This window comes from Tachypleus tridentatus, chromosome 12, assembly GCF_004210375.1.
Source record: "Tachypleus tridentatus isolate NWPU-2018 chromosome 12, ASM421037v1, whole genome shotgun sequence".
Classification (NCBI taxonomy): Eukaryota; Metazoa; Arthropoda; class Merostomata; order Xiphosura; family Limulidae; genus Tachypleus; species Tachypleus tridentatus.
Window position 1 is genome coordinate 68,425,155 of NC_134836.1, and position 27,609 is coordinate 68,452,763.

The 27,609-nt window shown below is 32.8% G+C and overlaps 2 protein-coding genes across 4 annotated transcripts in view; both read left to right on the forward strand.

The window, feature by feature from the left end:
• The window catches only part of LOC143233491 (NPC intracellular cholesterol transporter 1-like), a 47,684-nt gene extending 40,735 nt beyond the window's left edge, over window positions 1–6,949 (forward strand). The window contains exons 25-26 of the mRNA XM_076469773.1: window positions 1,578–1,675; window positions 6,803–6,949. Coding sequence (XP_076325888.1) covers window positions 1,578–1,675; window positions 6,803–6,829 — 125 coding nt within the window. The 3' untranslated portion in view covers window positions 6,830–6,949. The remainder of the gene's footprint in view (window positions 1–1,577; window positions 1,676–6,802) is intronic.
• Window positions 6,950–18,311: 11,362 nt separating this feature from the next.
• LOC143233492 (PAS domain-containing serine/threonine-protein kinase-like) overlaps window positions 18,312–27,609 on the forward strand; it is a 39,543-nt gene continuing 30,245 nt past the window's right edge. For 2 of the 3 annotated variants that reach the window (XR_013018187.1, XM_076469775.1), the window contains exons 1-6: window positions 18,312–18,402; window positions 20,820–20,955; window positions 24,796–25,081; window positions 25,671–25,879; window positions 26,627–26,791; window positions 27,372–27,512. Coding sequence is in view for 2 of the 3 variants with exons in the window: in XM_076469775.1 (XP_076325890.1) it covers window positions 20,827–20,955; window positions 24,796–25,081; window positions 25,671–25,879; window positions 26,627–26,791; window positions 27,372–27,512 (930 nt within the window). In the remaining variant the exon portion in view is untranslated. The remainder of the gene's footprint in view (window positions 18,403–20,819; window positions 20,956–24,795; window positions 25,082–25,670; window positions 25,880–26,626; window positions 26,792–27,371; window positions 27,513–27,609) is intronic. The other variant, XM_076469776.1, reaches the window with a different exon arrangement.

Below are 27,609 nucleotides of genomic sequence, written 5' to 3' on the forward strand. Positions count from 1 at the left end.
TAGAGCAAAATTTGTTGTGAAATTTACTGCAAGCAATATATGTCTTTAATAACACCAGATCTTGTGATGTTTTGGTTGTGTTTCTGAGCTGTTTTAACACTGTCCTTTGTTTTCTGAGTAATTTTACTTTTCAGTTTGTTGTGCTTCCATAGTCTGAGGCTGAGTATGATTTATGGTCAGTCATCAAGTACCAATCAGTTTCTGGGAGCTGATTCAACTTTCCACACATAACCTGAATCATTAAGCTTCTTCTTCATAATAATTACCAGAGGGCTCAATTAACCAATCATGAAGCACTTCATCTACTTGTTTGTGAAGCACACTTAACTTTGTAAGCAACCGATGATGTGGTTTACTAAATAGTGATTTTTCACTGATGTTTTCAGCCACATCTGTAAGCCTAGGATTACTACTAACAATATGTTCATTTTTCATTAATTATTTTTTTACTTTAATTGCCACTTAAACATAAACACTGCATCTCGCTCCTCACTATAGTACTATTTTGCTACAGTGGCTTAGGGCTAACAACTAGTCACTCCATCAGCAAGATCTATTTATCCTTCATTCCAGGTTAGCAAATGGGTTTTATGAAGGTATTTTAACTTGTTGCTGTATGTTCTTGTTTACAGTAGAATATTCAGGCCTGGTATCTACTCGTCTTTTAAGTGAAATATTTAGAAATTAAATTTTAATTGTGAATGTGCAAGTAGAGAGAAGTTTACTTGAGTGAAGTCCCTCCCCTTCTTCAATCCCACTTCTCATTTCCCAACTGTTCTTAGTTACCCCTGCATTCCATTTTTAAATGTATGACTTATAACTGAACAATACATAAAACGTTTGATTACAGATATAATATTTTATAATATTTCTAAACACTTCTGGTTTATTTCTAAGTGAATTGTAGAACATCAGAAATAAACCCAGTGTAGTGTAATTCAATGTATTATCTTCAATGGACATTCTATCAAATACTTTACTATTTCTCCATCAGTACCTAGTTTTGAAAGCTCTTTTAGTTTCTAATCATTCTAAACATTCTAGTGGCTTCAGATATGAAGTATTTCATATCTTTTGTTACATATTTGGTAAAGGTAAAAACATGAAGTAAATTTATTAACAATGAGATGTCTTCTGAAACAAAAAGAAAGCTCTTGCTGTTTGTGCCAAACAAGTAATTTTCTCATAACAGGTCAGATTTTTTAGATAAGCAGTATACAAGTGAAAAATAAAAAGAGTTAAAGAAAGTGTTAAGGCTCGGAGTTATTCTTTGAAAGACTATAGTATGTAAACAAAAAAAAAAAAAACTACTGAAAATTATGTAACAGCAACTAAAACCTTCCATTATATGAACTTCAGCCATTTCTTAAGAAATTTAGATGTATGTGTGTTTCAAATAATCATGTTTAGTGTCAAGAAGATATTCATTCTTGAAGAATTGTGTTGAACATTACTTTGCACAAGGGCAGTGTGTCTAATTCAAATTTCAAAATTGTACTGTACAAAAGAGTTATATTTGATAGAAAGTAAGCTAAAGTTAGTAGTGTATTCTCTAATAACTATTCAAACATTTATAGGGCCTTCCAGAAACACCATGAAGAATGTTGAAGTCAAACCATGTCCTACATTGAAAACAAATGCTTCAAATTTATCACAGATTCCTCTGGAAACTATCGTAAGTATGGAGACTTCTACCACATCACTGATTCTTAATTCAAGAAACTAGAGTAAGTAAACAGGCCTTGCTCCAGTATCAGATGAGTTCACTAAATAAGTAAACCTAAATAAGATGAAAATTAGAAATAATGTTTGATGAATATAGATCCCATCAAAACTATCCCAAAATCGACAGTAAGTAATGAAACTTCAGAGATCTTTCCAGACATCACATTAAGTAGATGTTTCAATCACATGTGCATTTCTAAGTTTGGTGATACTTGTAGCAGTCAGTAAAATATCTGCAATACTTTTGTATGCCATAAAGAAAAAGTGAAAATATCTGGTCTTCCTATTGCCTTGAAAATCCTAGTGTTTTGTAACAGAAGTTTTATACCTACATGTAGACTAGATGTCAATGGACATTACAGGAGACTCAGTGTTTAAATATAAAATAGCTCAGTGAGCTTCCAGTAACATGAAATTTCATATCACTAAGGGATACTATAGATACATTAAATACACATAATGTATAAATACTATATACACATTAATTACATATAACTTAGGAATACTATAAATACATTAATTAGACATAACTTAGAAATACAGCAGATAATTAATTATACACTCACAAAGAATACTATAGATACATTAATTACATATAACTTAAGAATACTATAGATACATTAATTACACATCACTAAAGGATACTATAGATACATTAATTACACGTCATTAAGGGATACTAAATATACATTAATTACATATAATTAAGGGATACTATAAAAACACTAATTACATATAAATCAAGCATATTATAGATACATTAATTACACATCACTAAGAGATAGTATAAATACATTGATTACATATAACTTAAAAATACCATAGGTACATTAATTGCATATAACTTAGGGATACCATAAATACATTAATTACACATCACAAAGCAATACTATAGGTACATTAATTACACATCACAAAGCAATACTATAGACACATTAAATACTCATCAACAAAGGGATACAATAAATACATTAATTACATATAACTTAAAGATATCGCATGTACATTTTTTATAAATCCCTAAGGGATACAAAATATATATTAATTACATATAACTTTTGGATACTATAGATACATTAATAACTCATCACTAAGGGATACTATACATACATTAATTACACACAACATAGGCATAACATACATATTAAATAAACATCACTGAGGGACACTATAAATACATTAATTAGATATAACTTTGTGATACTATAAATACATTTATTGCACATCACTAATGGATATGGTAGATACATTACTTACACATCACTAAGGAATACTATACATGCATTAATTATATATCACTGAGGGATACCATAGATACATTTATTACACTCCTTGAGGGGTACTATAGGTACATTAATTACACATCACTAAGGGATACTATAGATACACTAATTACATGTAACTTTGGTATACTATAGATGCATTAATTACCATCACTAAGGGATGCTATACGTGCATTAATTACATATAACTTAGAGATAATATAGATATTTTAATTACACATCACATAAGGGATACTAAAGCTATATTAATAACATATTGCTTAGGAATATTATAGGTGGATTAATTACAGATGACTAAGCAATACTATAGACACATTAATTACATATAACTTAGGGATACTGTAGATACATTAATTACCCCTCGCTAAAGGATTCTATAGATACTTTAATTATATGTAACTTAAGAATACTACTTATACATTAATTACACATCACTAAAGAATACTATAGATACATTTATTGCATATAACTTACTATAGTTACATTTCTTACATATAACGTAGGGATGCTTTACACACATTGATTACACATCATTAATGGATACTATGGATACATCAATTACACATCACTAAATGATACTATACATATATTAATTACATATAACTTAAAGACACTATAATTTTTACACATAACTTAGTTATACCACCCATTCATTAGAAACATATAATTTAGGGATACTGTACATACATTAATTACATATAACTTAAGGGTACAATAGATACATTAATAACACATCTCCTAGGGACACTGTAGATACAATAATTACACATCCCTAAGGAATACTATACATACATTAATTACACATATGCAAGGGATACTTTAGGTGTATTAATTACACATCACTATGGGATACTATAGATGCATTCATTGTACATCACTAAGGGATACTATAGATTTATTAATTGACCATCATTCAGGGATGCTATAGATACATTAACCACTTATCACTAACGAATACTATAGATACATTAATTACATATCACTAAGGGATACTATAGACACATCAAATGCATATACCTTAGGGATGCTATAAATACATTAATTACACATTGCTAAAAGAAAGTATAGATACATTTATTATGTATAGCATTGGGATACTACAGAGACATTATTACACATCACTAAGGGATACTGTAGATACATTAATGACACATAACATAAGGGTACAATAGATACATTAATAACAAATCTCCTAGGGACACTGTAGATACAATAATTACACATCACTAAGGAATACTATACATACATTAATTACATATAACTTAGGGATACTATAGATACATTAATTACACATCACTAAAGGATACTAGACACATAAAATACACACAACTTAATGACACTATAGATACAATAATAACATATCACTTTGGGATACAATATTTGCTTTTATTACCATCACTAAGAAATACTATAGATAAATTAGTTACACATCACTAAGGAATGCTATAGATACATTAATTGCATATAACTTAAGGATACTATAGATATGTTAATTACATTTCACTGAGGGATACTATAGATACTTCAATTACACATCACTAAGGGATACTAAACATTTATGAATTACATATCTCTATGGGATACTATAGATGCATTAATGACATATTACTGAGGTGTACTATAAATACTTCAATTACATATAACTTAAAGATACTATAAATACATTAATATCCCTTAGGAATACTACAGACACAGTAATTACCCATCACTAAGGCATACTATAGATACATTAATTACACATCACTAAAGGATGCTATACATACATAATGACACATAACTGAAGGATACAATAAATACAGTAATAACACATCACTAAGGGACACTATAGATTCATTAATTACACATCACTAAGGGGTACTATAGATAAATTAAAATACATATATGTTAGGGATACTTTAGGTATATTAATTACTTACAACTTTGATACTATAGATATATTAATAACATGTAACTCAGGGATACTACAGATGCATTGATTACACATCACTAAGAAATACTATAGATTCAGTAATTATCCATCATTAAATTATACTATAGATACATTAATGGCATATATCTTAAGGATACTATAGGTATAAATTAATTACACATCACTAATGGTTACTATAGATACATTAACTACACATCATTAAGGGACACTATAGATACATTAATTTCATACAACATAGGCATAATATACATTAAATACACAGCACTGGGATGTACTATAAATACGTCTATTACATATAATTTAGGGGGTACTATAGATACATTGATTACATGTAACTTAAGAAAACTACAGATACATTAATTACGTATAACTTAATGATACTATACATACATTTACTGCATATAACTTTGGGATTTTCTTGATATGTTAATTACTTATTACTTAAGGATGCTACAGCTATATTGATTATATATAACTTACATATGCTAAAATACATTAATTCCTGATAACTTTGGGATACTATAGATGCATTAATTATGCATCTCTAAGGGATACTATAGATACATTATATACTTATAATTTAAGTATACTACATTGAGATTAATTACACATCACTAAGGGATGCTATAGATACATTAATTACGCAGAACTTAGATATACTATGGATACATTAATTACGCAGAACTTAGATATACTATAGATACATTAATTACTCATCTTTAAGAGATACCATAGATACATTACTCACATCTAACTTAAGGATACTGTAGATACATTAATTCCATATAACTTAGGCATACCATATATACATTAATTATAAATAACTTATGGATTCTCTACAAAAATTAATTACACAACACTAAGGGATAAAATATATACATTAATTACATATCTTGAGGATTTTATACATACATTAATTGCACATAACTAAGGGATACTATAGATGCATTAATGACTTGTAATTTAAGGATACTATAGATACATTAATTACATATACTTAAGGGATACTATAAACACATTATTTACACATCACAAAGAAATACTATAGATACACTACTTTCATCTAACCTAAGGATAGTATAGATACATTAGTTACACTTCAGTATGGGATACTATAGATATATTAAGTAGACATCACTAGAGGATACTATATGTATATAAATTACACATCACTAAGGGGTACTATAGATACATTACTTGCATCTAACTTAAGGACACTATAGATGCATTAGTTACACATCACTATGGTATACTATAGATACATTGATTGCATATAACTTAAGGATATTATAGATAGATTAATTATATATAACTCAGAGATACTATAGATACCTTAATCATGTATAATTTAGGGATCCTATAGATACATTAATTGCACATCAATAAGGGATACTATAGAAACATTAATTATACATAACTAAGGGATACTATAGATACATTAATTACATAAACTTAAGGTTATTATAGATACATTAACTACACAACTCTAAGGGATGCTATAGATACACTAATTATACATCAATTTGGAATACTGTGGATACAATAATTACATATTAGTAAAGGACACTGTAGAAACATTAATTGCACACCCATTTGGAATAGTACAGATACATCAATTACATATCACTTTCAGAAGTATAAATACCATAATTACACATAAGTTATGAATAGTAGAGATACACTGTCATATATATTTTTCATTTATGTCTTTCTTGATGACTGTTCATATTGTTTTGTACTCATAAAGATAAAAAAAGGAAAAATAAAGGATAAGGGAAACTGAAATTTGAATGCTAGTGTCATTTTTGTGTTAAGTAACAAAAAACTGAAGTGAGAAAACTAACAGACACTTGTTTCCTTACAGGATGATAATATCAACTATCAATGCTAATGAATGCTGGCAGCTATTGTGGATTCATCTTTCAAGACTCACTTTGGTGTCAGTGGTTTGAGACATTATTGTTTTATTTCAGAAAGCAGAATGAAAATTAAAATATTTCAGATTATCTCATTAAGTTGTGGATAGCCTACACATATTATTTCCATATAAGATAAAGACCATCTATAAAACATGTAACTATAAAGATAAAAACATCAATATCAGGATAACACACCTTCTGTGGAACGAGTAACTGCAGTGGAGCGCCATTAAGCCGCGGACCAATAAACTGCGAAATCGCTTAAGCCGCTGTAGCAAGTCTTGTGAGCGAGGATTATCGCGGCTCACCGCTAATTTAAGAACGTGTAAAAACGCGGTTTACGAATTTAATCCTGGCCTTATAACTTCAAGGGGATATTTAAAAAGGATTTATTTTAATTAGGGAAGTAAATAAAATATATCACAATAGAAATCGACCGTTAATCTACCTTATCCGCTCTCTATGTCAGCTTTATGGAGACCACCATTGTTACCGAATCACACCTCTCCATACATTAAGGGCCCGGCATGGCCTAGCGCGTAAGGCGTGCGACTCGTAATCCGAGGGTCGCGGGTTCGCGCCCGCGTCACGCTAAACATGCTCGCCCTCCAAGCCGTTGGGGTGTATAATGTGACGGTCAATCCCACTATTTGTTGGTAAAAGAGTAGCCCAAGAGTTGGCGGTGGGTGGTGATGACTAGCTGCCTTCCCTCTAGTCTTACACTGCTAAATTAGGGACGGCTAGCACAGATAGCCCTCGAGTAGCTTTGTGCGAAATTCCCAAACAAACAAATAAAAAAAAACATACATTAAAGTTAATCCGCGGTAAATCCGTGAAAAAAGTGATCAATAATTAAAGTATTATTTTTAATTCGATAATCCGATATAATGATCTCGTAATGGCCTGGAAGAGGCTCCTCGGCGGAGCTGTTGTCGACTTCGGCTTTTCCGTCACAAAGGTTTAAGCCGCGGACCACTTAAGCCACGGTTAAGCAGGTTGACCCCCCAAATACCGCGGCTTAACGGCGCTCCACTGTATCAAGTTACAAACATCAATATTTGGATAAAACTGCTTCTGTGGAACATGTAACTATTAAAGTAAAAACGTTAATATCAGGATAACACACCATCTTTGGAACATGTAACTATCTATAAAAAACATCAATATTAGCATAACACAGCTTTTGTGGAACATGAATATCAGGATAACACACATTTTGTGGAACATATAACTACCAAGGTAAAACATCAAAATCATGATATTATTGCTTCTGTTTAACGTGTAACTATCAATATAAAAACATTAATATCAGCATAACACAGTTTCTGTGGAACATATAACTATTAAGATAAAAACATCAATATCAGGACAACACACCTTCTGTAGAACATGTAGCTATCAAGGTAGAAACATCAATATTATGATAATACATCTTCTCTGGAACACGTAACTATCAAGATAAAAATATCAATATCAGGATAACACAGCTTCTGTGAAACATGTAAATATTAAAGTAAAAACATCATTATTAGGATAACACACCTTCTGTGGAACATGTAACTATCAACGTAAAGCATCAATATCTAGATAACGTAACGTTTCTGGAACATGTAACTATCAATATAAAAACATCAATAACAGAATAACACACCTGCGGAACATGTAACTCTCAAAGTTAAACATCAATATTAGGATAACACACCTTCTGTGGGACATGTAACAATCAATATAAGAACATCAATATCAGGATAACACAGCTTCTGTGGAACAAGTGACTGATACTGAGTTCTTAATCACCAAAGTTAATATAATAATTTAAAGTATTATAAAAGTTACCAACGTCACTGAACATGTAACTTTGCTGTGCATTCTTTACACCATGAAAATAAAATACGTGAAAATGTTTTAATCATAAAAATGTATTCTAAATTATCATCTAATGAACATATACCCTTGTGCAAATTAAATGAAACAAATGGTCATTTTACAATATTTTCAGCATGGGGCCGGTGTAGGCTCGCTGGACCCGCTGATTTCATTTAACAGTCATTTTTTTCACACAGACGGCGTCATTAGCTGTGTTTTGCAGTACTGTCGATCTATTTTTGGGATACATGACGAAATTTTGAGGAATATTACGTCATTCGAAATTGCGTTAGAAGGGCAAGGAGACCAGTCAAAAACAACTTCTTACCAACTCAATGAATAAAAAACGGTATCAATGGGGTCTGAAATACAAGAACTGGACGCAAAAACAATGGAGGTAGGTGTTATTCAGTGGCAAGACTCATTTCTTCGTACAGGGTCAAAGAAGTCTGCATGTTCGTAGATCTCCAGGTGAGAAACTTCGAGAATCTCACATCAATCAGTTCATAAAACATCCCTTGAAGAAGATGTTTTGGGGCTTTTTCAGCTACTATGGCGTCGGAGGCTTACATATCGTAGAAGGTATGATGCGAGGACCACAGTGCATCGAAGTTTTGCAGAGAAGTGTCTTCCAGAATTGAAAAAGAGACTTCAAGATGGATCTGGCATTTTTCAGCAAGATGTGGCTCCGTGCCACACATCGAAACTTGTGAAGAATGTTATGACTACAACGCGAATAAAGGTGCTGGACTGGCCTGGAAACTCTCCGGACTTAAATCCTATTGAAAATCTTTAGTCGATTTGTAAAGAAAGACTTTGGGGAAAAGACTATACCACAAAAGATAAGCTAATTGAGGTGTGGTACCGCGATCCAAAAATTAGTAAAGATTGCAGTCAACTCGTGGACTCGATGCCAAAGCGGATTAATGATCTTCTGAAAAATAAAGGCGGTCATATCATGTATTAATTTGTGAGCAATTTTTGGATTCTCAGAAATAAAACGAAAAAAATTGAAAAAAAAATCGTAATTTTCCATCTTGTTTCAATTAATTTGCACAAGGGTGTAATGTTTAGTATTAAAAAGTTTTTACTGAGAAATTCAAAACATAAACGTGTGTGTGTTTTTTTGGTACATTTAGTCTCATATAAAAAAGAATCTCACTGCTGGGCCTAACCTGGTCCTGATGTTGTATTAACATCCATCACCCTGCTAAACCTAGCTTATATTAACAATCACCACGCTGCTAGACCTAACTGGGTCCTGATGTTGTATTAACAACTACCACCCTGCTAGACCTAGCTTATATTAACAATCACCACGCTGCTTGACCTAACTGGGTCCTGATGTTGTATTAACAACTACCACCCTGCTAGACCTAGCTTATATTAACAATCACTACACTGCTAGACCTAGCTGGGTCCTAATATTGTATTAATAACCACGACACTGCTAGACCAAGCTGGGTCCTGATGTTGTACTAATAACCACCACACTGCTAGACCTAACTGGGTTCTGGTGAATTAAAGAACACCATACTGCCAGACCTGTTTTGGTCCTGATATTAAAAACTGCCACACTACCATGCACAGACAGGACCTGATATCGTATTAAGAACTACTATGTTACTAGACCTATCATCGTCAATATTAAGAACAACTACACTGTTAAAGACAACTGAGTCTTAGTACTGAAGTAAGGACCATCATATCTTGATATCATTACACATTATCACTTTGATACACTTGGCTGGGTTCTAATATGATATTGAGAACCATCACACTGCTAGACGTAATCTTATCTTGATATCATAACACATTATCACACTGATACACTTGGCTGGGTTCTAATATGAAATTAAGGACCATCACACTGCTAGACCTAGTCTTATCTTGATATCATTAAACATTATCACACTGATACACTTTGCTGGGTTCTTGTATGATATTAAGAACCATTACACTGTTAGACTTTGAGTATAGTTAATTGCTTTAAAAACATTTATAAAACTACTAGTAGAAGAAACAGAAAGCCTTTCGTTTTATCAAGTTGACTAAAATAGTATAAAAGATCTCACCTAACGTCATGGAAAAGTGTAAGCAATCTATTAAAATAAAACCTAAACTAAACTTCATGATTTAAGCATATGCTCTAGTAATGTCGAAAGATTTCATTGGAGAGAAGAACAAGGTAGAGCTTCAGAAGAAGTACAAGAAAACCAAAAAGAAATAGAGAGAATCAAGATATTAATGAAATTCATGACGTGAGAGACAGGAATTTAAGTTTAAAATTAAGAGAGATAAGGATAATTTAAAACAAAAAGTAAACGAAGAAAAGCTAGAAAGTTGTTGGAGATATGCAGAATGATCATATCATTAAAATTGCAGCAGTACATAGCAACGTATCTAAATTGTAGAAAGACATGTCAAACTTATGAAGTATAAAAAGGCATCAACATAGTGTATGAAAATTATAAAGCAAAATTATTGAGGTAGAATAGAAAGAACATCAATGGCAGAATAAAACATCTAGAAAACGACTTTAGAAATGCAAAGACCAAACCAACCACGTATCTCTCTGCATCTGCTACCTTCAAACTCCTTTAAGTATGAAATATGGAATAACAAAATCAGTTTGGTCAATACCTGTTAAAACTAGTGCTGTACCATCTGTGACCACAGAACCTTCTTAGATTACTCCAACCACTCCTTTTTAAGTTCCATCTCAGAATTTACCTGGCATACAAACAGCTTTCTCAATTAAAAAAACAATAGCTCTTGACTGAAAGATGCCTTGGTAAACATATCAGACTAAGTTCGAAATTATTTCCAGAGTCAAGTGGTAAAATAGTAAACAATAAGCTGTTTATTTGCTTTTTCAAAAGGACCATCTTTACTGACATTAAGTAATATTTTGACTAAAAGCTGTAAAAGCTATTGGGTTTGGAGTGAGATATTAAGTATCCAAAGCAAAGCCCCATAACAGTGTATAGATAAAAGAAGAGACCGTATCTGCAGAAGATTTGTCCAGTTATCACAACCACAGTTGCTTCATGAAATATCCCATAATCATTTGTAAAAAATAAGGCTAAAGTGAAATAAGTATACATTGTTAAAGAAAACTGACTATTTGGTTCAGAAACTTGAATCCATTAAAGCCCCAAATATAAAAGTAAGTTTACTTTCTAGAAGCTACAGGAGTATCAAATCAACTGCTATTGGAACATGATGACAGTTTATAAAAACAAAAGGTTTAGTAAGACAAATTCTTACACAGAATGGAGAAAATGAATCACATAGCAATGGATCTTTCAAATACAACATGAATAAGCACATTGCAAGGAAGCGCAGACAAAAAAATTATGAAATAGACATTTTTCCCAGGATACCAAAAGAAGGGAAATATTTCAAATGTGAGTAAATGGCCATTACAGATAACTGTTAATACATCAAGGAGACAATATTCTAAGAATAAGTCTTTAAGACCAACCAGATCAAAGGACTAACCAGACATTGGAAAATTGGAGTTAGCCAGACTTATGAAATAAGGTTCAACAAAAACACTCATTTGCACAAACTGAGATAAGAAGGGTCTTATTTAAAGAAACCACTCCACTTAGTTCTGCATGGACTACTGAAGGGGAAATAAAGTGAAGAAAAGACTCCTACTCGCTGCCAAGGATTGAGCGGTTTGTCTGGATCAAAATGTTTTTTTTTTATTTCATCTTAAGAATAGATATTGGCAAGTGCAAGTTTACAAAGGAACAGAAAAAAGACAGTTTTCACTGCAGGAAATGGGTTGTGGCAATTTTTTGTGTTACCATTTGAATTAAATATTGTTTTATTGCTTGTTTGTTTAATGAATTTTGCACAAAGCTATGCGAGGGCTATCTATGCTAGCCATTCCTAATTAAGCAGTGTAAGACCAGAGGAAAGGCAACTAATCATCCCCACCAACTGACAACTCTTGGGTTACTCTATGAATAGTTGGTTTGTCCATCACATTATAATGCTTCCATGATTGAAAGAATGAATATGTTTGGTGTGACGTGGATTCGAACCTGCGACTTTTAAATTATAAGTCGAGTGCCTAACCGCTGGGTCCTTGAATTTTCTACTGTATCTGTTACATTTTAATCAATTAAAGTATGTTCTCTATGAACCATACAGGAACATTATAGTCATCTGCTTGGGTGACATAATGATACATAAAAAAACTTTTATAATGCTTATAATGAACTAAGAAAAGTTCTGGGTTGTTTCAACAAAGAGAACCTTAAGAATAAACCCTCAAAATGTAGATTATTCCATTAGAATATGAACTTTTTAAGTAAATAGTCAACAGAGAAGAAATGTCTTGTTTTTGTTTGAATTTCGCACAAAGCTACTCGAGGTCTATCTGTGCTAGCCGTCCCTAATTTAGCAGTGTAAGACACGAGGGAAGGCAGCTAGTCATCACCACCCACCGCCAATTCTTGGGCTATTCTTTTACCAACGAATAGTGGGATCGACCGTAACATTATAATGCCCCCACGGCTGAAAGGGCGAGCATGTTTGGCGCGACGGGGATGCGAACCCGCGACCCTTAGATTACGAGTCGCATGCCTTAACACGCTTGGCCATGCCGGGCCGTGAAGGAATGTCTACAGAACCATCTAATATTGAATTTGTTCACAACAAACCAATATCAAAAACCCTTGTATGTGATTAGAGAATTTCTTGAGCGGTTTTCTCTTATTATGCTTACTTTGTAAAACTATTCTGATATAACTTTCCCTCCACACAAACTACTTGAAAAGAGGAAAACTAACAAGTTTTGTTGGATTCTTGATCTTGAACAAGTATTGAAGAGGTATCCACAAGTGATGATGAAGAAAGAACGTGGTCCAATACTCAACTGAAAGATGTAATTCAATAACTACGAAATGGAATCTTGTTATTCAATGGATGAAGAGTAGTGCAATAAAAACTTTGTAACAGCAGGGATTCAAACAACGGTATACAGGCTACAGTGGATCTCATTATGTTTACAAGATAAATTGTTATGTTGAAAATGAGAGATACCAGAAAACAGAAACAGTCACTAGACATGGTATTTTATGGTCTCAAAATTTAAAAGCACTCCATCATGTCCGCAACCTTCCAAGAGCTTGACACTTAGTTAGGTGTTAACAGACACCAGAGAGAGTAAGAAAATGCTTCTGTTGGGGTGGATGTTTGGGTTTTGTAAATAATTAGGATAAATAATTTGAATTATGCTGTGAAAAAGAAGTATAAGAATATAACAGTATCATCAACTATAGTAATATTGTGTTGGAACACACTTTAAAAGATTAACTTATCTGTATGCTTGGCCCGCTGCAATAAAATAACAATTAGGATAAATGCATCATGTTTGTGATGGAATGTTTTACGAGATCGTCAGAAGTTTATGGTGTTTCTAATCACGAAGTAGAAAATCTAGCAAGGAATTCGTCATTAATTTATCTAGAAGCTTCCAGTATCATACACATAACTGGGTGATTTATGAAAACCGGAATCAGTGAATAGTTGAGTTAATGTCTTTTTTAGTTGAATGCAAATTAGTGAGTTAGTGAATTAGAGCTAGTAAAGTTGTTCCCCAATAAGTCAGTGAATGACTACATTTGTCATTGATTAACTAGCAAAGATATTCTGCAGGTATGTTAATACGTAAGTTAGGTGTATACTAGTTGCATAGTTTGAAACGTTATTTTTGAAGATAGGCCTACTAGTGAGTGTAAATTGTAAAAAATATTTTTGGAAAATTGTTTTATCATTACGTGGATTGTATTCTGCATTATTTTTACCAAATACACCAAACTAATCCATTCAGCGATAGAACAATATTTTACGACTTCATTAGGTATAATTTTAATAGTAAACTTAGATGTTTTTCTCTAAAATATGCAAGGAAATTGTCTCTTGTTTCCAAACTTCTTATTATAAAAGGTTTAAATATATGCAAGTGTAGTACAGAATGTTTGTTTGTTTTTGTATTTCGCGCAAAGCTACTCGAGGGCTATCTGCACTAGTCGTCCCTAATTTAGCAGTGTAAGACTAGAGAGAAGGCAGCTAGTCATCACCACCCATCGCCAACTCTTAGGCTACTCTTTTACCAACAAATAGTGGGATTAACCGTCACATTATAACGCCCCACGATTGAAAAGGCGAGCATATTTGGTGCGACCGGGATTCGAACCCGCGACCCTCGGATTACAAGTCGAACGCCTTAACACGCTTGGCCATGCCGGGCCAGCAGAGAATGATGCCATGTGTTTGATAACCTCTTAGCTAATACATAATCAGAATTAATAGTTTCTTTGATCAGTTTGAATACATAAAGTTGGTCAAGTAAACGTCTTTTTATTATTCTTACCTCGATAGAGCTAATATTATTTACACTGTTCGTGAAATGTTTTATCTTATAGGGAAGATAACTATGATTTAACTCATAACGTTTCAATATAGATAGTTGTATTTTCTCTCAGTGAATAATGTAATGACCTGAAGATTCTGTATTTCTAAGTAGTTCCCCACTGGTACAGCGGTAAGAGTTACAAAGCTAAAATCAGCGGTTCGATTCCCCTCGGTGAACTTGGCAGATAGCCAGATGTGACTTTGTTATAAGAAAACACCTACCTATTTCTCAGTAGATTTAGGTCAGGTGAGTAAGGTGAGTGCCATAGGGAGCTTAGTTTTGTATGCGTCACTGTGTTACAGTATTTACGACCATACTCTCATTTTTAGGAGGATGTTGTCAGACGTTTTGGAGACTAATTTAGAACATTATACTTTTAACTATATTAAAGTTGTATATAAATTTATCTTTGAGAATGTTTGTTTCAGCTTTTATTTTTATTTTCTTTAACTAGCTTACAGAGGCTCACATTGAACAGGTGAGAAAGAACCCATAAAGGTTTCTTTATAAACTCGCTCTATTGCCAGTTTCACATTCAAATAACAATATTTCACTTTGTGTTCTTCTCTGTTTGTGCATTTAGTAAGGATTTTTGTTTGTACACTTTTGTTTACCATCTCTTTCTTCGTCCAAAGAGAAACAAACTTTACTCATTTACTTTGAGGGAAATAAGTGTACCTGAAAATACTACAGAGTAAAAATGAAAGATAAATTTTAGTGCCATGACAGTAAATGCTGCTGTTTACAGGTATATTCGTTTATGATCTGGTGCACAGTGAAACTATTTCATACTCTACTAGATTTGTTGAGTGGAAATGGCATTTTCAACAGGCTTGTGAATATATGATCTAGAGAAAATGAAAAGCACTGAGAAAGTACAGCCCACAGACAGAATGGCTAGATCCAGGAGGCTTTCTTTCCAAGACGTTGGATTTTCATCATTACTGCCAAGTTATTTGGTATCTATCGTCCAGCAGTACCAAACAAGATGAGAGAATACAAGAGGTTCTCTCACTGATATTGAAGCTCACTGCAAGTGGAGTTCAGATAACACAGAGTTATTGGTGTGGTGTGCAACCTAAATATGTCTCAAACAGAGCGAGGTAGTCTCTATATAACCTTAAGATATTTACCAATAAGAGTAATGTAACACCATTTCTGGTTGATAGCTAAAAGAGAGTAAGGGAGATATGAAGTACTGTTAGTTGATTGTCAATATAAGTCGATTTGCTAGCAAGTGAGATAGCATTCACTTTCCAAGGATGAAGTTGACCAATGAAACACTAGAAACCCTCTCCATGAAATGAGGCATACTGCAAATTCAAGATGTACAAACAAAGTTCCATTGGTGGATTGCATAAATAGAGCTGTCTTTTGGGATAGTAAGGTACATCTGCAAAATGGAAGGTGTGCTATTCAGACAGAATAAAAGTAGATATAAAACAAGACTCACTTTTTTACTTGTACTATCCAGCTTATTTAAAGGTAACTAAATTAAAAATTTGATATATACTGTTTATACCAAAATTCAGTGTTTTTGACATGGTAATATAGTTTAAAATCACCTGACAGTGGTAGGGTGATTTTTTAGGATGTTGATATATTTTATAAGAAAATTACCTTTAAGTCTCAATGTGTATCAACACTGAAAGATTTAGAAAGCATTTCCTAAAGTTTTTTAGTGTGTCACTTGAAGAAGAAATCACAAGAATTATACTGGTCCAGCATGGCCAGGTGGTTAAGGCACTCGAATCGTAATCCGAGGGTCACGGGTTCGAATTCCCGCCACACCAAACATGCTCTCCCTTTCAGCCGTGGGGGCATTATAATGTTATGGTTATCCTACTATTCGTTGGTAAAAGAGTAGCCTAAGAGTTGGCGTTGGTTGGTGATGACTAGCAGCCTTCCCGCTAGTCTTACACTGCTAAATTAGGAAAGCCAGTACAGATAGCCCTCGTGTAGCTTTACGCGAAATTCATACAGACAAACAAAACACTCCTTAGTTAATAGAAATTATCGGATTTACATACAACGACTAGTATTAGCCACATGACTGGTCGTTTCCATACGGCATAGTAAAGGCCGTAGCTTCTAGTTAAAAACGGCTCGTTTGGGTTGAGAAAATATTGACGATGACCGAAGAAGGTCAAAACGTTGTTCGCTCCTCTACGTAAAATATTTTATCCAGTTATTTTACATGGGCAACATTATGTCATTGCTCTCTTTGACTTGTTTACACAACGTGTAAAGTTGGAGCAATATTTTTGCGGCGGCGCTGGTATTATTTACTAACTTAAGAAACAAAGGAGCAAAAATAACGAGAACAATAGTAATGAATTTATAGATTTTCTGGATGTTCTTACGCGAAAATTAAACAGAATTAGACTATATATTTGTTTATTCTTAAGCGCAAAACTACACAATGGGTTATCTGTGCTCTGACAACCGCAGGTACCGAAAATCGATTTTTAGCGTTGTAAACTTTTATCTCTACTTTTGAGCCACCATAGTATCAAACTACATACAAATTGATGAAATTTCTACATTAAAATAAGATGGTAGAAAACGCATACGCGAACCCACAAACATATAATTATTAAAATAACCAATTTTCTCTAGTCAGTTTTACAGGAATAATATATATATATATATAAAGAAGAATAGTGAACTATTCAAAAGCACTCGAGTGTGGAGTCTCGTTTAAAAACCCTTACAACTTTTTCGTGATGACGAGAAACACATTTGAAGTAAAAATGTATTCTCAAGACGGCTGGTATTAAAACTTTTTTTAAAATAAAGTACAGAACAACATTTCGACCTTCTTAGGTTAACAAAGCTATCTTCAGGTTAAACTAAAGATGACCTGACGTTGTTCTGTACTTTTATTTAATTTAAGTTTTAATACTCATACCAGCCGTCTTAACAATACGTCAGTACAACTTTTGTACGCGATCCTGTGTGCTAACTTCTTAATCAAAATAAAAATTTCACGTATTTCAAAAGTATTTACATTAAACAAGTAAAGTAATTGTTCTCAGGTTATTTTTGTCTTGCCATACAGATCTTTTTTTCTGGTTTTTATTTTATTTATGAATTTACTGTATATTAAAGATTAAAACCATAAAAACCAACAAATTTTCGTTATTCAAGGGAATCACCTAGTGGTCATTTATCAAATTACCTTTTATAGTGGATGCAAGGCGGTTAATTTCGAAATCTGTTTCAGGTTAATAAGAGACGAATGTAAGAATATTTATTGTATTTGTATTAAATATTATTATTTACTTTCGCCTGGAATTTGCTTTAAACATTTAAAGAAATTCACTGAATATCAATTCCGGTTTAGGATAAAGCGTCATTTACTACAGTTCAGTATATTTTAAATTTTAAACGTATATGTTACAAAATTGAATAATGTAATTATTCAACTAAATTAAACTGGAATTTGAAGTACAAATATTTGTTAAACTGGTTTGAGTTAAGACTATCCTTGTAGTTGTACTAATGCTAGTAACAGAAGTTAACGTTAGTTGTTACTAATGCTAACAGTTATTTTTGTTCTAAATCTGACTTTGTTTCTCATATTCCTGATTTGTCAAATCATGAGTGTAATAATCAGTTGAGTGATTAACATAAGATACAGTTTATCTATTTAGTTATTAGTATTACTAAAGCCATTATGCATTAATACCATTATGGTTTATACTATAAAAGTATAATTTATAATTGTAGTAATAATATTATTAGCTGTGATAGTGATTAATATCAGTAGTTAATAATAGTACAATTACAAAATAATTCTTAAAATAAAAGAAAAGATAATATAGTATGGATGAAGTTTCCTAGGGCTATAAAGTTTAACTCAGTTATTTGTGTTTTTACTAATTATTAGCCATGTGTCAACATTAACTTGGAAACTATTAAACCTGTGTTATAGTGCTTACAATTTTTACCATGACAAACATAACAATTTGGAAAGTGTATATTAACCTCTAAGAACTTATGAATAAAGTCAGTCTTTTGTAAGAAACTAACCAGAACTACTAAATATCATACATCAATTAAAGCAATCTATTGGTATTTAATCAGTATGAGTACAGTAAATATACACCCAGAAATTGTAACAGCTTAAGTACTAACAATGAATTGTCTCAAGGACTTTATCCTTCAAGTTGTTGAGTGACATCTCTTGAAATGTGCAATCCAGATCATGATAAACCAAGTGTATAACCTTCCACTTGCAGTAATTAAAACTTACTTACTAAACTTGCTAATTGATCCAAGTCATTCTTTAATATCTTTACATTTTCATTACAGTGAAGAGACATGAAGGATTCAATGTCATCATTCCCACCATTCAACATCAGTAATGTAAATTAATAAAAACCAAAACACTGATTCTCAAGATAGACCACGAGCGATGGTGGCCTGGTTTGACTGGATTCCATTATTAGTTTTCCTTTCTTATCCAACCACCCTTTAGTGGATTGATGTTGGATTTTCTTCCATCAGTGTCATTATATTTTAATAAATGAATTTGTGTACTTTCTTTCTTCAGATTAAAATTTTTGTCCACCTTAGAAGTAAGACTAACTGTTGTACAAGTTCCATAGTCACTATTATCACCCTGTTTTTAGAAATGATATTAACAAAAGCAATTCTCCACACCTACTTACCGTTTTAATAAGGTCATTTATTTAATCTTTGACCTCTTAATACACCATGGAAAGCAGTGTCTGGTTCTGGTAGTGTATTTGTATTTAATCTCTGTCTTTCTACTTAACACCAAAGGATTAATATCTACATGATTCAGGTTAATTCTGATATTTTCTATTGAAATATAAAAATAATTTTCCTAATATATTTTAAAAAAAGGTTTAGTTGAAATAATGCAGCATTTGAATAATTTGTGCACATTATTTCATGTAGGTTTATCTTCTAAGAATGCCTTGTTCAACAGTATTTCACAGTTAAAATTGAATATAGTTACTATATGTTGTGGCTAATTTTGCATTGGTTAAATTATCCAGTTTATTTTATGGCTACTGGATAGTGTGCAAATCTGATTTGGTTTTTAAAGTTGGAATTTATATCTGTAGTTTTGTTAGCTATACTCTAGTGAGTGATGAAAAAAACCACGTTTATCCATCACCATTATAAGAAACTTTAGTCACTAAAGATTTAAATTTCTCATTGCCAGAGCTCCTGTGTTATTACTACCAACACAGAAGAAAGTATTATTCCTATACTGTTTTTGAATGGATTTTAAGTGCTTGGAAGTTCTTAACAGTTTTGTTTCTTGTGGATCAGAGCCTCTTTATCCAGAAGTCATTGTCAAGGGCTAGATTAATTGATCACACTCTGGTGATCCAAGTGGGGTCTTCTCCAAACTGACAGTCTACCAGTATAGTTAGGCTAGAGCTTACTAGTTGTGGTGTGTTGAAGAGAGGCCTTACAACTCTGTACAAAACATAAACATAACTAAAGAGTTATACCTTAGCCAGTCTGAATATTGTTATTAAATTATATACGTTTTGACCCAGTAAGCATTGAAAAATGAGTTAACTGCAATTTGGAATCGCTTGTGTTTGCTACAATATCATAAATACCATTATATTTCTCTCTCACTTCTTTTTATGGTCTAACAAATATTCCTCCAGACACAAAATGTCTTCGTCATCTCCTGTTGGTGAAGGAGCACAGAAACGAGTTCATAGTCAACAATTTGGAATTCACGCCCACTCTTCCTTAAAAAACTTGTCCAATGTTTTAGGTTCTCCTCAGAAGCCTATTTTGGTGAGTAAGTGTTTGATTTACTTTTTAAATATGTTTTGGAACCAACATGAACATGTTAAGTAGTAAGTACTTAAGGAAGGTGTACAAATATAGTTTACACTGGATTAGAAATTCTGATGGACATTTTTACATGTAGTTCAGAAGTGAAATATTTTTTGAACCTCAGAAGAAGGCCTCATCACAGGGACCTTATTCACTTCATTCCTGCAGTTGATGCAGGTCATAAACACTTCAAGCACAGAAGGTACAGAGAATTATTTACTTTCTGATTATTCAAGAAAGATGTACTAGTTATGTTGGAAGTGAAACCAAAACAGTAGCAAGAAAGTTTTTTAGAGGTTTTTGGTAAACTTTGTCTTTCAATAATTTCAATGAAGAGTTACATTGTATCCCATGATCCAGCACAGATTTTGTGCTCCTACATATTTAACATCTTTTGTAAATAAATAAAACACCATTTATTTATTTTAAACAGTTGTAAGGAGTAAAATTTAGCTTTTTGTCAGGTAGGGGATTCTTTGTCTACTTGTTCTATGGCTATATTGTCTATAGGACACTGCTTGATGTTACACGTTGGAATACTGTTATATACATATATTCGTATTCTAATTGGCTCTGGTTTTTGGTGAAAGATGTCTTAAGTAATTAATTTTAGTTGCAAAAAGTAACCTCTATTAACTTGGTATTTCTGACTTGGTATAGAACATGTACTGATTCTGGTCTTAGTGTCCTGATGTTTTGCACACACTGTGCACTAATTCTGGTCTTAGTGTCCTGATGTTTCGTACAGACTGTGTACTTATTCAGACTGTGTACTTATTCTGGTCTTAGTGTATAGATGTGTACTTATTCTGGTCTTACACTGTGTACTTATTCTGGTCTTGAGTCCTGATGTTTTGTACAGACTGTGTACTTATTCTGGTCTTGGTGTACTGATGTTGTGTACAGACTGTGTACTTATTCTGGTCTTGGTGTACTGATGTTTTGTACAGACTGTGTACTTATTCTGGTCTTAGTGTCCCGATGTTTCGTACACTCTGTGTACTTATTCTTGTCTTAGTGTCCTGATATTTTGTACACACTGTGCAATGATTTTCGTCTTAGTGTCCTGAGGTTTGTTACACACTATGCACTGATTATGGTCTTGGAGTTCTGATGTTTCATACAGACTGTGTACTTATTCTTTTCTAGTGTCCTGATGTTTGGTACACACTGTGCACTGATTATGGTCTTGAGTCCTGATGTTTCGTACAGACTGTGTACTTATTCTGGTCTTAGTGTCCTGATGTTTCGTACAGACTGTGTACTTATTCTGGTCTTAGAGTCCTGATGTTTGGTACACACTGCACTGATTATGGTCTTGGAGTTCTGATGTTTCGTACAGGCTGTGTACTTATTCTGGTCTTAGTGTACTGATGTTTTGTACAGACTGTGTACTTTTTCTGGTCTTAGTGTCCTGATGTTTGGTACACTGTACTTATTCTGGTCTTAGTGTCCTGATGTTTGGTACACTGTACTTATTCTGGTCTTAGTGTCCTGATGTTCAGTACACACTGTGCACTGATTCTGGCCTTAGTGTCTTATGTTTGGTACACACTGCACTGATTATGTTCTTTGTGTCCTGGTGTTTGGTACACACTGTGCACTGATTATGGTCTTAGTGTCCTGATGTTCGGTGCACACTGTGCATTGATTTTGGTCTTGGTGTCCTGATGTTTCATACACACTGTACTTATTCTGGTCTTAGTGTCCTGATGTTTTGTACACACTATGCACTGATTCTGGTCTTAGTGTCCTGGTGTTTGGTACACACTGTGCACTGATTCTGGTCTGAGTGTCCTGGTGTTTGGTTCACATTGTCCACTGATTCTGGTCTTAGTGTCCTGATGTTTGGTACAAACTATGCACTGCGTTTGGTCTTAGTGTCCTGATGTTTCATACAGACTGTGTACTTATTCTGGTCTTAGTGTACTGGTGTTTGGTACACACTGTATACCAATTTTGGTCTTAGTGTCCTGATGTTTGGTACACACTGTGTACTTATTCTGGTCCTAGTGTCCTGATGTTTGGTACACACTGTGCACTGATTCTGGTCTTAGTGTCCTGGTGTTTGGTACACACTGTATACCGATTTTGGTCTTAGTGTCCTGATGTTTGGTACACACTGTGTACTTATTCTGGTCTTAGTGTCCTGATGTTTGGTACACACTGTTCATTGATTTTGGTCTTAGTGTCCTGATGTTTGGTACACACTGTGCATTGATTTTGGTCTTAGTGTCCTGATGTTTGGTACACTGTACTTATTCTGGCCTTAGTGTCTTATGTTTGGTACACACTGCACTGATTATGTTTTTTGTGTCCTGGTGTTTGGTACACACTGTGCACTGATTATGGTCTTTGTGTCCTGGTGTTTGGTACGCACTGTGCACTGATTTTGGTCTTAGTGTCTTGGTGTTTGGTACACATTGTGCACTGATTTTGGTCTTAGTGTCTTGGTGTTTGGTACACATTGTGCACTGATTCTGGTCTGAGTGTCCTGGTGTTTGGTACACACTGTGCACTGATTCTGGTCTTAGTGTTTTGATGTTCGGTTTTGAGTGTTTATTGATAAAATTTGCTTAGATAAAAAATAAAACCTTTCATACATAAGTAAAGATAACTGTATTTTAGTTCGTACTCACAATTTAACATAGTTTTCTTTTTGTTTGGCTGAAATGGTAATTTTTCAGTAGAGCTTAAATCAAAACTGCAGCATTCATGTAATTGTCTTAAATATGATTGAAGTTATAAAAAAGTAGAAATAGATGTTTTTCAATTTGATTTTGTGAGTAAAAGTTCTCATTGCATTGGAGAAAAATTGTTTTTAAAATATATTCTTTAACCAACCCCCCTTCCCCAATGTTCTAGATGACTGTAGGATAAACATTTGTAATAGTTCAACTTTTTTTAACCTTAAACTTAAATCCACTTAATTCCTTCTAGCACTTTAAATTATGTTCAGTAACACATCTACCCCCTGGTGACATTGTAAAATATTTCAAATTCACATGGGGAAAATATAAATCCAACAGTTTAATAGAGAACAGAAGTTGGAGTATGATAATATAATGTGGCTGAGAATAGCTTAAAGAAACTAACACATGACTCATCTATTACATCTGATTCTTTTTAACTGAATTGAAAAATTGATCTATTATAACAGCATGAAACTGCTTTAACCTTTTCAAGTTTGTTTCAATGAGTCTTGCTTTGCTGCATAATACATCTACATGTCGAGGCAGTGGTTTTACTGTTCTTTATATGACATCTCTAGAAGTCTGGTATTATGAACCATAATTTTGAAATATTGTTTTTCCTTGTGTCTTTGAAAGTATTTCTAGTTTTGGGATATTGTGGAAGATAGTGTGATATGATAGTGAGAAGTCTAGTTTTAAAATTGCAATCAAATAATAAAACTTAGGATATAGATCTTGTGTGAGTCATATGTAGACTAGAAACATGTTGTTCTGGAACATATTAAAGGAAAAGTTGCTTTTTATAATTTGTTTAATACTGTAAAATTATAATTAAATATCAAATATACTGCTCGTGTAATAGTACTAATGTGTTATGGATACACACACAAGCGTTGTGTTAAAAATCAAAATTCTGCTAATTGTGAAAAGATTAATGTTGCTGTGCTATTAAAATGTATTTTGATTAACTCTTCATCAATTTCTTACTTATTTATCAATTTAAAAATTTTGTTTTGGATGTTGTAACAGACAATGTGTTAAATTTATTGAAGTTCTGTTTTTTACTTCTCTTATATAACCTATAATATATGTAACTTGAAATCAGGGCTTGTTACCATGGAAAAATCTAAAACATAAGATGTCGCTTGATACTATTGGAAGAAATCAGTTTGGATCACCTTCATATCCATCACCACTTGATAGATTACGAAGTGGTCGGAGAGAGCGTGCAGCTCAACTTGGATTGTCACCACAAGAGCACAGCCAGCCGTACGAAGCTAATCAGTCGTTTCCTTCCTCTTGCAAAACTAATATCTGCTATGGTGTTTCTACAAGTAGTCCTGTTGTCATGAACACTGATTCCATTAAACGTGGAATTAATAACTTTAAAGGTTAGTTAGCTAGTGTAGTTAATAAGTTAAGGTTAAACTCACAGTAACTGATTAATATTTGATATTCATAATGATATATGCATTAGAAAATATAAACATAAATATACTGCTAGTCTAAAGACATTTAAATATGGGAAACAGTGTTTGACTGCTGGTTTACATAGATAATAGTATTTTATGAAATGTTGTAGGTGTAGCAGAATGTTACATTATGATTGTAATAACAGCCAAAGGTAAACCAGTTTATTGTATATGATTGTAACAAGTCAAAGTTTAGCCAGTTTTATTGTGTATGATTGTAACAACAGTCAAGGTTTAGCCAGTTTATAGTGTGTATATTTTACAGGTATATTTAGTGTGTGTAAAATGTTAAAACAGTAAAGGTTTTTGTTTTTTAAATACAGCAACATGGTAAATGTAATACTACTTAAATGTATGTACAATTTTCAATATAACATTGATAATACTGTTAAGTTGTATAAATATCTACATATCAGTATCTTTCAGAGAAACATTTTTGTGTTTGATATATTAAGTTCAGAAGTGTTTGTATTTGTGTGAAAGGGAATTTTAAATCTAATTTCTCCAGGTAATGGGTTAAACAGCTTCAGTTTTTCATCTGGAGGATCTAAAGGTAGCTTTGCCCCATCAGCCAGTGTTTCCCATCAGAACATGTCTCTCAGTGGAAGTTGGGTGTTTCACAACTTTGTAGGGGGTGGTCAGAGTCGTTCAGTGTTTGCACACACTGTCCATAATCCCAACAAAGCAGTAGTGACAATCAATGCTAAGACAAGTGAAGTGAGTTTTGCTAAATCCAGATGTCACTAAAATTAAAAGGGTTTTATTATATAACACATTAAATTTTAATACTGCTGAAACTAAAACAAAATAAACATGAAATTATACTTGAAACTATATTACTTTGAGATGCACATGAGAGATTACTGACCACTACTTGGTAGTTATTTAACTAAAAGACTAAGTAATACAGCATTTGAAAACTTTTAAATTTGAAGCATGACTTAGAGTAGATTTGTTGTAACTTTAAACATAAACCAGCAATAAAAAATTGTAGGAAAGTTATACCTGTAGGTATAAGTACTACAAACAAGTACTATGTTTTAATTTTCATATGAATGTTTGCAATAAAAAGTAAATAATCTTTTATAAATGATGAACAAACAGTGGTAAAATGGGCAACAAATGCGTGGCTCAAGTTGATACTTGTAATGAATTAATTAGTCTGGAAGACAAAAGTTACTTGGATAGAAAACATGATCTCTCAACAGACTTTTCTTTAATCGCATAAAATCCTACAAAACCAATGTGAACTGACCTAAAAACAGAAATTTTCAAGTTCTTGTCTTTTGTGCATGAACAGTTTTTGTAGTCATACAGAACTTTCTATATAGATTTCCTCTGAATCTGGAAGTTTGTGCTTTTTACCTCTGTTAACCAAGAAAGTTTCCTGTGTGTATAAGTTAAATTTAGTTTATTCATAAACTTAATGTGTGCAATAATGAACCTTGAACATTCTTGTTTTAGATTTTGGTGGCTAACAAAATGGCATGCCAACTACTAGGTCTAAGCACTGAAAAACTGATTGGGCATCAACTTTCAAAATATTTTGCTGTGAAGAAAGATCAATATGCCCTTACAGAGCCTTTGTTACAATCAGATGGGGAGCTGGTGTGGATGTCGGGAGTTGTGGTAATGTGGTTTTGCTGAAACTGGATTTACAATAATTGAATTTGCTTAGTCTGTTACATTAAAGTTTGTAAGATGTTATTAGTGTATTAGGTAAACAGTGACATGACTTATAAACTATTCTGGTGAGTTTTTAAACCTACAAAAATTAAAGTTTGTAAGATGTTATTAGTGTATTAGGTAAACAGTGACATGACTTATAAACTATTCTGGTGAGTTTTTAAACCTACAAAAATTAAATTAATTGCTAGGAAGTAACTCAATGTGCAAAAGGATAATCTTGTATAATTAAAACATCACATAAAGGCATGAACATTTCATAACAGAACATATGGCCTTCCCTGTGTTTAGATATCATTATAATTACATCTTGAGATAATTATACCACCAGTATGTCAAATAGCATGAACATTTCATAACAGAACATATGGTCTTCCCTGTGTTTAGATATCATTATAATTACATCTTGAGATAATTATACCACCAGTATGTCAAATAGCATGAACATTTCATTTTGTAGTTTTCTGATCAAGTTAAAAACAAGTGTTAGCCATGTCTGTATTTATCTTTCTAATACTATTAGATGGACATAGTTGACTCTGATGGAGATATTATTCCAGTATCAGTATGGATCCAAAGATTATTAGTTGATGACGAACCTCGCTGCCTTGTTGTTATGGAACCTGTCGAAAGAACAACAGCTGTTGTGACCTTTCAATCTGATGTAAGGATATGTTATAGATATACATATATAACAACAGATCTAATTCTAGTGTAAAGATAAGTTGTGGATATATCCATATAATAACAGATCTAATTCT